We start from the raw sequence: 13,825 nt of genomic DNA on the forward strand, positions 1-13,825 counted from the left end.
TCCTTTTTACTATATTTACACAAAAGACCGGCAGCTAACTGTGCTCAGCGGCTTACTTTGTAATTAGGCGATTAATCTTCATTAAAAGAAGTACGAGTACTTATCTAGTGAAGGCGAATAAGGAGAGCATCACATCATTTTGACATCAAGAGCTCTGCAATAACTAATTACTGTCAACGACCTACAATGGCTTCTACCCCTCGGTCCTGTACTAATGTAAAATAATGTTCTCCTATCAAAATAAGATCGGGCAGGCGTGAAAATCCCCTCTACTCTCACATTCGTATGCCTGATGAATGCATTACATAAATTAATCTATTTTAGCGAAATAAGATTTTATTCAACATAGATTCGCTGTATGTAGGTGCTACGTTGGAAGGAAATGTTGTCTTTCATATTAATTAGGTTCATTATCGCTTTAGTTTGAAGATGGTTTGTATTGAAGCCTAAAACAAATTTTACTGTGGCGGGGTTACCGTGTGTGAGTGCACGAATTCTACAGGCTGCATATTTTGTGGGATTAGTAAGAAAGAGTTGTTATAAAAATGATTTTTGTTGCAGTTGTCGTGTTGTGTGCGAATCCTAAGACTGTGAGAAATATTATGCTGGCTGCGGACGAACTCAATATGGTTTCCTCGGGGGAATACGTCTTCTTCAACATTGAACTGTTTTCTAAGTAAGTAAAGTTTGCCATTTTACAAGAAAATTGAATTGGTGCATTTTGTAAATGTACAGAACTACGCCTAAAAGGCTGTTTGTTATTTAACCTATACCTAATTTATTAAGTTAGTTTTTTAGTATCGTTCTGATCAGATGTTTTATTTATAGTTTGGCTTCGGCTTCGTCTAAGGAACCATGGAAGCTAGAAGGCGACACCGATGAACAGAACGAGAGAGCAAGAAGAGCTTACAGCGCTGTGCTGACTGTCACCAGTCCTGCTCCGGAAAAGAAAGAATATCTCGAGTTTTCTGATCAGGTATGAAAAACTATAACAGTTTTAATATGATTATAATTTGATAGTCGGCATCTACCAGTTACCTACCTACCTACTACCTACATACGCCGAGCATTACAACTGAAGCACCACCAATATACCATCAAAGCTTTGTTGTCATACAAATTCCTTGTCATACAACCATCATTATATATTTAAGAGCCACGTTCTTGTCGGTGTAGCATTTTCCATTCCAGTCTATCAAAGGCCAATTCCTTGACTTCCCTATAAGACACGACGTTAACCTTTTCTTTAATCTGTTCCATGTAAGCTCTTCTTGGTCCCCTTCCTCTCTTTCCTTCTAACTTTCCTTCTACGATTTTTTGTTTTTTTTTTTTATGTTTTGTTCATACAACAAATAACTATAAACTGGAAATTCATTTTTAATAATTTCTACGGGCGAAGGTCTGATCATCTGTTACCATACAAAAGTGACTTCTTCTGATTACATGTGGCTCTGCCCACCCCAATAGGCATTAGTTTAGGAAGAGTACCCCTTTTTTATACATGTTTGTTCTTTTGCAGGTTAAACAGTTGGCGGCTACAAAATACAACTATACGTTTGGTAAAGGCGAGGTGGTGTCTACATTCGTGGCTGCATTCTACGATGCTGTGTTACTGTATGCGTTAGCTCTCAACGACACATTACAACAATCGGAAGACCCTGGGGGCCAGCTGGACGGGGCTCAGCTCATCAAGAACATGTGGGGCAGAACCTTCCAAGGTACAGTTTCAACCTTAATTTTAATAACTAAAAACGATCGAGTATCGACGCTATCGAGTATAGACCATCATCATATAATCCGTAATATGTCTTGAAAGGTAAAACGATGACAAGTTACGTAATAGTTTCCATAGATTTGAACTATCGATAGTATTTGCCACCATTCCTCGGAGTATGGTGGCGAGGGCGGCAACGTAGGTGCCGATTCTGGTGGACAAAACTTTATTTTATTTTAGGCTGACAGCTCTAAAAATTGTGTTGTCCTTCACTTACGACGAGTGCAAAATAGAGAGGATAGTTTTGAAACTATCAAACTAAGTTAAAATTCAGTTGGTGACTACCAGAATGGCCAGCACCGGTATTTGACTATCCTACTAATATTATAAACGCGAAAGTTAGAGAATGCTTGGATGTATGTATGTCTGTTGTTCTTACGCATAAACAACTAAAAAGATTTTGATATAGCAGACAATAATATATCTACAAAATAGGCTACAATTTATAAAGATTCTATGTAAACTGGCTAAAATATGTCCATCTAACTGGAAAAAATGCCCATCTGTGAGCCGACGTGGCGTGGGGTGCAAAAACAGTAAGAGTTACAGGAATGTTATGGATTGTGTCTATAATTTAATTTAAATAGTTATACTCGTTATGTGTAAAGTGTAAACCATTATTATTAAAATAGTGGGTTATAAAAACTATATCTCCAATGCACATTTTGTAGAAAACAATTTGATTATTATCAAAATCACAATGATTTGTGTCTGAACATCCGATGAAGGAAAACGACTGATTTTACTTATTTTATTTTACAAAAGATTAAGCAAAACCAAAATTCCGCTTGGGGGAAGAAATTTAAAAGTTAGCAAAAAAGCCTTTGAAGTCTAACAAATGTTCCTGTTTGAAGCAATGTTGCGAACAAATTTCTCAAATAAGGAACAAAGATAAACAATGACGCTGTAACAGGAGCATCGTAAATATAACAATGCAGAACAATATTAGTGAGCATACGACGATAATAACGTTTTATTTTCTTCCACTTGATGTGGTCATTATTTTTCGTACTTGAACAAGAAAATACAGTCCGCAAAAGCGTGAAACTGGCATAGAGAGTGAACGAAACAGCTTTTTTCCTTTTTTATTATTATCTATCACACATATTCTTGACTTGTCAAACAAAGGAACGTACTGCCCACTGTGTAGTATTGCCTATAATTACGTGATATGGAGCAATACTTTGTGATATTTGTAATGTTATGAATCGCACACGTTATTTCAAAATGATATGATAAAATTACTGCTTCGTTTAAATTTGAACGTTCGTACGAAATGATCCGATTGAACTGGCTGGAAACATAAAACATGCAAATATTTATACCCATTACGCACTTTGATTTTGACAAAATGCTCGGTGAAGCGTGGTTACTTAGTTTATAACGCGATGTATGGACCTGTGACTACCCTATTGGGAATATAGACGTGAGCTTACGTATGTTACCATTAGATTCATATTTCAATCAACCCTTTTGTTCCAGGCATAACGGGTGAAGTGGTAATCGATAAGAACGGCGACCGCGTGGCATCATATTCACTTCTAGACATGAACCCTCTCACCAGCAAATTTGAGGTCAGTGTTCTGTAGATTATTCCCTTTGTTTCCCTAGGCACTACTGTTTGGCACTACCAGTCGAGTCATGGGAGATTTTTCTTTCCTGTGACACTATAGTAGTGTGACGGGAAAATTAGCAATCTTCTATGGCACTACTTTGATTCGAAAATAGGTAAACATTTTGCAAATTAACATCATAGACCAACTAGTAGCATCAACGGTAAATAATATGTATGAATGTAATTAGCCAATGAGAATAGTAGTGTCACAGCAAAGAAAAATCTTCCTTGACTCAACTGGTAAGGGCAAGCAGTAGTGCCTTGGGAAACAAACGGATTATTCGTCCACTTCCAATGAGGGATATTCCAGGCTACGTCCCGCAAAAATAATATGACGCTATCTAGATTTAACGTGATGATTATCTATTTTCTCATTACCCGGGTATATAATAGTTCAAAGATGTAATGTAAGGGAAGAAGCATATATAATATATATATATATATATAATGAAATATTTAATCAGATTATGTATAGAATTATGATGCTGCCTATATTGCTTCTCTTTATTTTGATGAGAATAATAATAGGTGGACGATGTATGGTGCCTGGGTGTAATAAAAAGTCATTATTTATACCCAAAAACAACGATAAAAGATGCATGTCTGTTATCCATGAAGTTAGAACCTTCTAACTTCATGGATACTTGAAGGCTTCGTTAAGGTTAACCTTAACGAAGGATTTTTTAGCAGCGCCATCTATTTTTTTTTGGGGAGCATAGCCTGGAAAGTCCGTCATTAAACCGATAGATTTAATTATTTGACCTGATGTTATCAAATTGAAAACGTATTACATAAACGTATGCCCTTGGCAGTATTGAGTAGCGTTTACACCCATGACATTAACCCTCGTAACACCCTCACATGCGTATTGAGAATCAAATAAAAACGGTCGTTTGCATTCTTGTCTTCGTTTTCGCTCAAAGTATCGACGTCTCGCTGCCGTCGGCAAATAATTTCCTTGTACATTTCAAACCTTTTAGTTAAATTGAAAGTTACGTATTCAAATAAACGACTAAGTATAGTGATATATATGTTACACCGAGATGGGTCACTCATTAATTTTATGGGATCCGCAAGATACCCAGAATTAACCGAGCGTAAAAGGTTATCAATCTGAACGGCCATAGATGTTCATGCCTGTAGGTTACCTCCATCCACCAAAGTATCCTTAGTCTATTTTTAGGTATCTGATAGAGATTGGCGATCATGACTAACTTACATTATGATCATGTACTTATTACTAATATCGATAATAGATTATGAAATTAATAACTAAGTTTTTTACATAATAAATAATAAAAACGTTTATTTCTTCTTCTACAAACAATCTTATAAACTACCATACTTAACAAAAAAAAAGTATTTAAATTAGGACCGTATGCAGAAGACAGGAGCCCAAACTAGGTTGACCCTGTATCTTGGGATCCTGGTCTCCCCCCACGAACCACATTTCGTACTCATATAAAAGTATTCAATTCATTCAATTTATACATATTCAATTTTGTTACTAAGTTGTGTTACTATTACTAATTTGCGTCCCTGTCCACGATACTGAACATGTAATAACATCAAATCATCTTGATAAAACGTAAAAACTTGTAAAAATATCTTTCTTTCCAAATTCTTCACTAATTGTAATGTATCTGAGCATTGTGTTGTGTACGTTAGTGGTTAGTTGCTGGTTCAATAAACTGAAAAGCGTGTTAATGTGTATGGTAAACGGATGTTTAATTTCTACATCTACGTTACATTTGTGACCTCGACGCACTTTGAACCTCTCTGTGACCCGGCAATCAATCAAAATAATATGGTACTTAGTTTGTGGATATTACAATATACATTGTATAGGTATTATCTTACTTAGTTGGTTCAGGTAAGCATGTTTAGTACTACCGTGGAAAATGAGATAAATTGGATCGTGTATATACTAGGTTCAAGATAAATTATGAAATTCTGATTACTAAATAAAGACATTTTATCACTTTTTCATACAAATTCCGTATTTTGACGTTTAGTAAAAAGTAGCGGATTTGACTAGTTGGCACCTAGCCTATTATTCAACAAAGTTCTATACTCTTTGTAAATAGAGAGCGCTATACGGGAGTGCCGTCGCCAAAACGAGCAAAGTGAATTGCAAGAACACTACCTAACTTCTCGAAACGTTTCGTCGTTTTTTTGAATGTAGTCACCAGTAGACTTATTAAAGATAGTTAGGGTGTGTAGAGTTAGAAGCTTGGTTCTATATGAGATCTGATAACTTTGACATTACGATCGATATGATCTCGTGTTGGCAAAATTTTACATGAAAATGTTTTTGTTGGGATACCTACTTATATTTCTTCTATAAGTGTAGGTATATTGGACGATGCAACATTATGTTTCCATTCTCCAAAGCGATGTTTCTATCTTTGAAGGTTAAAGTTGGAAAAAAATCAAGAAGAAATTACCTACTCTGGTTCATGTATCTGTGTCAGGTATAATATAGTGCATCATGAATATTAGGCATGAGTCTACTACTAAAGATCATGGCGCCTTCACGAAGGGAATACAAATTCTCTATTTTGCTAGTAGGCGTCGGTGTGGTTTTACTTAAGTTTGTTATAGAGAGCAAGATTGAAGGACAATTTCTCAAAAATTGATTTATGGTTCACCCTTTTCTGTAACAGCGAGTCAGCCGGGGATAATATGGCTCTTTCATAAAAAAGGTCAAGCTCTGTCCAATGGGAGGTAGGTAGAGATAACCAACCTATTGCCGTGCAATGTACAGTCTTTTAATTTAAACGATAGTGGAGAAATTTCTTTATATGTTTTTTCTATTTTATCAAATTTAATAACATAACTTTTTAGGTATACTTATATGTTTTTACGACACTTGAGTATATTTTAAACCACACACTTTTATGTGTCGTTTTCGTTTCACTAAAATCATTAAAATATTGTCTGTGAATGACCGGATTTTCATAGCGCTGCCTCTATTTTATGCTTCTCCTGACATCCAGGATTCATTGAAAATTTAATGAAAACCATTGAGCCTGAAAAATAATTAGGTATAATTATTTCATGGATCGTAGGGTGTAATAATGTGTACTAAAGATGCAAAAAATATTGGTATTTCAAAAATAAACAATTAATAATAATTAAATGTTAACACGTCAAGATTAAAAAGTGAACATTTTCTATGTAAAGTGTTATTATAACTATAAAGATTGTTTTTTTTTCTCGTAACACTTTCCAAAAACTAAAACCCAACTTCCAAAGTTTTCACTGAAAGTTATTTTTGTATAGTTTCGGTGTCCGTATTTAATTTCTGGGAAAATAATGATAAGAACCTCATAATGTTCTTTTTCTTTTCTCTAGCCCCCGCGTCTGTTTGTTTGTCTGTTCGCGGCTAACTCAACAACTACCCAACAGATTTTCACAAGTTATCACCAATATTTGAAGTGATTCAAGAGGACGGTTTAAGTGTATGGGTTTAAATTGATTTAAATATAACGATCATTGTTGAACAAGTCGGAAAAAATCAAGCCGACTGGGAGCTTTCATCAGAAACGCTGCCTGATCCCTTAGAGGTAAGTAGGTATAATAAAACAATGTATAGTCGATATTCACTCTTTTATAGGTCTACAGAAGAGAAAAATAGTACAGGTATATGCTCTGGCTACCCGTTCTAAGCAGAAGCAGGTCGCTAGTTTTAAATCCGGACCATAATAACGAATTCATTGATACAACGTTAATGAACATTGATCGGATAGGTAATTAAGGAGCTACAATGGAAAATCCTGAATTGCAAACATACGCAAACAGCTACAATATCCTTTTGTAAGCTTATATATTACTGTGCTTTTAAAATAAGTTTGTTGATAGCGTCGCGTACCTGCTTGTAATCTCGAAACTGTAAAAACTTTGCTGTTTTATTTTGAATACCTACTGTTGAAAAAGATTTATTACTCATGATTAAAATTATCCTTTTGACAGAAGTATTCGTTTAAAATATATGAAATAACCGTAAAATTTCCGTTTTGTGAATGTGAATGGGATGAAACATTAATAAGCGACACCACAGTACGTTTCAGTCAACAATAGAGAGCATAGAAATGTTTCAGTTGTTGTAATTTTCCTCGTATGGCAGCTGTTTTATACTGAGATTATTTTTAACGAAGTCGCTCTTCTGAATTTCTGACATCTTGCAATATTGTGATCTGATGATGTTGAATAGCTAGACCCAGTAGGCAAGTCGATATCCACCAGGAATAAGCACGATCTCCCTCATCACCTTGTTCTCCACTGAATTGGATAGACACTTAGCCGTCTTACGACCTAATAAAAATAATGATTAGGTGCCTGCTATAAACTTTCATATAAATCTAACAAAGGTCTTACACAAATGAACACAATGACGTCAAACCTTTGTTGTAAACCAGTCACGTCGATGTGATAAAAACCCCACGGTTTCAACATGACATAAGTTGGTGCACAACGATCTAATTTGGTAAGCAAAAAAGACTGATGAGTCGCCCTCAAAGGACTTGAATGTCATTATCATAGCGTAATAAAAGGGGTTTGTGACACCTGACAGTAATTTTAAACCGGAGGGATTATATTTTATACTGTTAATATAAACTGATTTTTGAGTGCCTATTGTTTACACTTTGGGATGTTCTTTCATGAAAAAAAATCATACGTTCTGCACGAATTTCACACACAACTCGTGTTAGCAAAGTTCTTTAAAAGTCCTGTAGATTTTTCAAGTAACGACGTTTAAATCATGGAAATGGTTAAGGTGGCCAAGTTTCGGTGCATTTCAAAAGTTTGGGCTTTACTAAGAAATTTGTAATTGGTTCCAACGGTATTGTAAGAGAAATTTGTAAGTTGGAATAGTTTACCTTAACTCCAGGTGTTTTCCATTTATCGGGGACGTCTCCCTTTAATCTTCGAGTTCTATACATTTTCAGTGAGATAAGTTTTAACAACGATCAATGCGAACTCGCAAAAGGCACGTAAAGCCGTTGGTCCCGGCTATTAGCCATAAAACACCTCCACCAACCTGCAGTAGAGCAGCGTATTAGATTAAGCTCCATACCCCCTCCAGTATATTGAAGGGAGGCCTGTACCCAGCAGTCGGACGTACATAGGCTGTTTATAATTGTATAACTTTTCTCTATTTTAATAGAAGACCTTCATACATTCACAATAAGGTAATATGACTTGGGGCATCACGAGTAATATAACCCGAACATAGGCAAAAGGTAGGAGTAATAATATGTCATTAGCATTGTTACTGTGGTATCCTCTAATAATAAATACTTTATTTCTTTCTTTCTAGTGTCATTACCTCACTAGTAATATTAGTTGAATATGATTTAATGCATTTGGAGTGACGTTTTGTGTCCCGAGGTTTAATTCGTCCAAGAATTAAAATTTCACGTGAAAATGAAGATTGTTGTCACTGCCATTATGTTCCCCGACTTAAGTTTCGTCTAACAAGGTTCAAAGTTTCGGTAATCGATAACACCCACGCAACAAATCATACACAGTCTGCTGGAAAACTGAAAATTTATCAGGAATGTCGAGGTGCAGTTATGCGATGTGGAATCGGAGAGGGAGAATAAAATGTACGTAATATATTTTGCATATGAAAAACGGCTGGTACGGACCAATAAATTTCAGAGTTATAGGTACACTACGATTATTGTACACTTCTTTGCTCCACTCATGGTATCGCTCGCTTTCTATGTAGATGCGGGCAATAGACGAAGCAGTTTGTTAGAGTTAGTTAATAATAGTGATTTGTTGCATCGCGTTCATCTTATCATGAGACGGTTGCGGTCAGCTGCCTATCTTCTTTTCTATCGTGCGGGTTGTGCGGGGATTGTGATTTGTAAAATTAAACTTAAATTAGTTAAAACGGCATAATATGCGGCATGTGCCGTGTGGTTAATTCCGTTAGGTTTTTTTTTTCCGCCGCTATTACAGTGATAACCGCTACTACGCCGGAAGATGTTAATAATCCTTTAATATTGCTGTTTAAGTTAGTATTGATTACGTTAGTTTCGGAATCTCTGGAATGGTAAGCGTTGGGCTCACGATCCGGAGGACCGGGGTTCGAATCCCACACACTCGTGATTAATTTTGATTTTAAAATACACGTTGGAAGTTAATACACCGTTGCTTTAGGTATTTTAAAAGTTAGCCTAAAGTACAATCTACCAAAGTGTGTGTTTAGAATAATCGAATTGTAATGTAAATATCTATTGTCTGTGCAAATATTTAACAATTTAATTGAGCTGAGAAGAATTTCTATGTGAACCAGTTCTCGTGTAACGTATGTACCTGCGCAAAGCACGCACATCTTGCTTACTGTAACTGCTCGTTAGCCCAATGGTTATATGGTTAGTTTTGAGCGCTTGAACTGTAGGTTGTGCGGTGGATACCCAGTGATATAATAACAATTCATCAGACATAATGTGACTGTTACTACACTAGAAAAGTATAAATTCAGCAATTCTACGTTTGGTGCTGATACCTTAACTCATAAGTCTGTTCCAAAAATTACATTTTACATTTCTCTTTCAATCAATCAATCAATCAATAATACTTTATTGCACAACGACATATACAAAGGACATAAACATACGAATAAAAACATAAGTACAATAATCAATCTCTCTCTCTTTTAATGTCCAAACTAGCACTTACGAATTTGACTCATCGGTATTGGAATGGTTTAGTTATTATTTTAATAACCGGTACCAGTCTGTGACATTTAAATATCATGTTGGTAGGTATCAGCTCTACATCCTACCCGCAAATGGTTCAATGTGGTGTGCCTCAAGGCACACCTAGTATGCACTAGGTCCTCTTCTATTCTCAGACATAGTGCTGACGTAGTTAAAATGATTCAGGACTGCATATATAATTTCTACGCTGATGACGTTCAGCTATATACACGTTGAAAATCTTGTAAGATATTTTATAGGATAAAGGCGTGTACAAAATTAGAAACTTAATATCTGAAAAGGTAAGAATTTCCTCATGTGATTAACTAGTAGGTACCAATTGCCTCATCCTAATTACGCAGATCTTGTATATGTCCCTCGACTGTTATATAAGTCCGTTAATACAACGCGTGCAGAATACATGTTGAAGATAGGTATATTTATATCACATCTTTTTTAAACAATGCAAGTATACTTAAAATGCAATATCGCACACGTTTACATATCGCTTCATTAATGTTCGACATAATAAACTTTAAAACCCTTAATTTTTATAATTATGCAACAAAGTGTTGGAATAATATCCCTTCACCGATAAGAGCTTTCAAATCTAAAATAACTTTACTACTTTTGGATATACAGAAACAGGAAAATTCATAGATGTTGCATAAGGTGGCGAAAATTATATTATTGGGAGTTACAATCTTTAAACTTTAATTATGCATGCAGCATGTTTTATAATAGAAAGTGATAATATACTAATATCAATATACACCCTCACATATAGATCACAATTACAATAATGCAAGAATACAAAATTGTTTTATTAAAAACCTTTATATCATTTACCTACTTATATATTTATGTACCTACATACTAATTTTAAGTATCTTATGCTAACGTTTACTTTATTATTTATCGAATTTTATTGGAAAACATCGTCAGTGAGCTCGATTGTCGTATGCGCAATTTTCTCCAGCCGTGTTGTAGCTGGAAATCAGCGTTTTATTCGTGAGAGCAAAAACTTGCGCTGAGCTATATCAGTTTTGCGCTGCTGCAGCACATCTAGATACCTCGCGTGTTAAATACAGAGCTTCGTCTCTGTTGTCATCTTTTACTTTTTGTATGCGTTTTATCTATCTATATCCATTTTGTTTGCCATACGTTAACCTAAACGTTACATGGGAGAATTATATTGTGCATTCGATTTTCTAAACGTTTCATATACTTAAATTTTGGGTTGCCGATATACTTAGTTGGCTAATAATCCTTATGCAGACATCTATTTTTTGACGCTATTTTTTGAAGATTTGTCTCTTGATAGCATTCACTAGTCGGCCGGTCATATAGGAGACTTGAAGGCTATCTCGCTTAAGTAAATAAATAAGTAGTACGTCCTACTGCTGTCCCTATAGTGATTATAATACAATAACTCGAAATACGCGGGTCGACGGATTCGTGATTAAAGCGGGCCAAAAGATCTGATTATATCTTCACAATAGATTTATTGTGATCTCGAATTACTACCGAAAATGAACTGAACATGATTGAATTTTCTCTCTTAGTTAGATTACGACAAATCGATCGCACGTAGTCAAGTACCTAGTGATTCTTGGAGCAAAAGCTAACGTGTTTTAAGCTTTTCGAATCTGTATTTTAATTTTAATAAAGATACGTTGCGTCCTTGAGGCAGGTACCAATTATTTCTAGGTTTATTTCAATTATCCGCTACATAAATCTCATAATCGACCATAATCGACATTAACCTTATGGTTGTCTGGAAGAAATCGCTTTAAACGATAAGGCCGCCATTGCCATGTACTTAGTTAAGAGTCTTTTTGTAATTATTTCTTTTTATTTTGGTGCAATAAAGTTTTATTTGTATTGTATTGTAATCGATACGATTTAAGTTCTAGTTCTAATCTGCTAATACTGAAAATTATACAAAGATGGTAGGTAACAGCGCGAAATTGAAACACATTCAAGTACCTAATAAAAGTCCAGTGGAGTACCTGATTTCCGACTTGCTTCGGCCAGTTTGTATCATTGTGCGTCTTTGTTAGAAAGTCTTTGTAAGTTTCAAAGCAAGTATTGACTCGCAGAAAAAGCTATCGAGCCAAGCGCAAGGTAAACAGCTACCAAGCTTTTCTGCCTTAAAATTAAATTTGTTCTGGAAAAACTAATGAAACTAAAAGCGGTAGAAGAAAGAAATTAAGTATTCAAAAGTTTTTACGTACGTTACGTGAAATGCTTAAAGAGGAATTTATACCACAAGTAGCCAAAGCGCTTCTTTGGTTCCACAAGTAGAATGTAACTGGCTCAATTCGGTGGGTGAAGAAAGTCAGGTTGGTCAATAAAAAGTATGAATGAAATATAGGTTTAAAATATACTGAATGGCATTCCCCATAAATTACCATAGAACGCGTCGAAGCTTCTTTATGAGATAATTTATTTTCACGCTGTAATAAAACATGTAGCCTAGCCTATAGCCAATATACGTCCCACAACTGGGCGCAGGCCATCCCTTAAACAACCGGAGGGGTTATGGGGCAAACCAAAACGGGTAGGTATTATACTGACACCGTAACGAACCTTTAGGGGATGATTAAGTTGATATCAAGTGGAATGGCCTATCGGAAAATTCATGAAATGTGTATTATTGTCTATTAATTTCCATTCTAAAATTCTGAATTATTTTCAAGTGGATTCTTTTGTTGCAAAAGTATAGAATAAATATAATTAAAATTGCATAAGTGGGCAGGACACATAGCGAGGATAGCCGATGGCCGCTGGGGCGGAAACTCGCGACCACGTGTCGGACGTCGCTCAGTGGGTAGGCCCGCTACAAGGTGGACCGGCGATCTGGTGAACGTCGCGGGAAGCCGCTGGATGCGGGCAGCGCAGAACCGATCGTCGTGAAGATCCTTGGGGGAGACCTATGCCCAGCAGTGGGCGTCGTACGGCTGATATTGATGATTTTTGTAACGGAAAATTCCACTTAATACAGTGTCACTAACATCTCATATCATCATATGACGAGCATTTAATATTTTTTTAAAGTATGTCTTAAAATTTTATTTACTTCTAAAATTATTTTTATGTCGATCTTCCTCTTCAAACGTGACGTTTAATTGTATAAGCTGAAGCAATTTTTGCTCCGCAAATATCCCAAAACAGTCTCGGTAATGTAATATCGTTTTCTTTCATTTAGCAACAGAGTAAACAAGATACAAGATTCTATTGGACAATATTACATTTTCCTTCTTCTCAGCTTATGAAGCAAAGAGTCAAGATCTAAATTCAGTTGATCTAGAGCTATAAAGCTAATAGATATTTAATTTGACGTCAAAAACAACAATGGTGGGTTGCGTAGTAAATATTAATCGAAATGAAGTTCCCCCGCAGTTAATTGGATTAGGCGTTTCTTTGTTAGCGCTCCTCCAATTTATTGAATAGCGGTTTTTTCGTCGACCAATAATTTGTTGAAGAGCTAAAAGACAGGAGTTAAAAGGATAAAATTTCGCGTTAAATTCGCAATGCTCCCATGATGACGATAAAGCACATAATTAAAATCCTATTTATGGTTTTAAGTTTGACAGTGGTGCTAATTCCTGTAAATACCATCTAATTTTATTTTAAGTTATATCTGTCATTTTCTTATCCGCCGAAAAGGAAAGGGACGGGTAATCGACAAGCATAAAATTAATGGAACACACGTCA

At 35.6% G+C, this 13,825-nt stretch overlaps 1 protein-coding gene across 7 annotated transcripts in view; it reads left to right on the forward strand.

Annotated features, from left to right (window-relative positions):
• LOC126380289 (atrial natriuretic peptide receptor 1) overlaps positions 1-13,825 on the forward strand; it is a 206,382-nt gene that overhangs the window by 170,057 nt on the left and 22,500 nt on the right. For all 7 annotated transcript variants that reach the window (XM_050029595.1, XM_050029597.1, XM_050029598.1 and 4 more), the window contains 4 exons: positions 562-676; positions 829-976; positions 1,520-1,718; positions 3,257-3,348. In XM_050029595.1, coding sequence (XP_049885552.1) covers positions 562-676; positions 829-976; positions 1,520-1,718; positions 3,257-3,348 — 554 coding nt within the window. The remainder of the gene's footprint in view (positions 1-561; positions 677-828; positions 977-1,519; positions 1,719-3,256; positions 3,349-13,825) is intronic.

Source organism: Pectinophora gossypiella, chromosome Z, assembly GCF_024362695.1.
Source record: "Pectinophora gossypiella chromosome Z, ilPecGoss1.1, whole genome shotgun sequence".
NCBI classification, from domain to species: domain Eukaryota; kingdom Metazoa; phylum Arthropoda; class Insecta; order Lepidoptera; family Gelechiidae; genus Pectinophora; species Pectinophora gossypiella.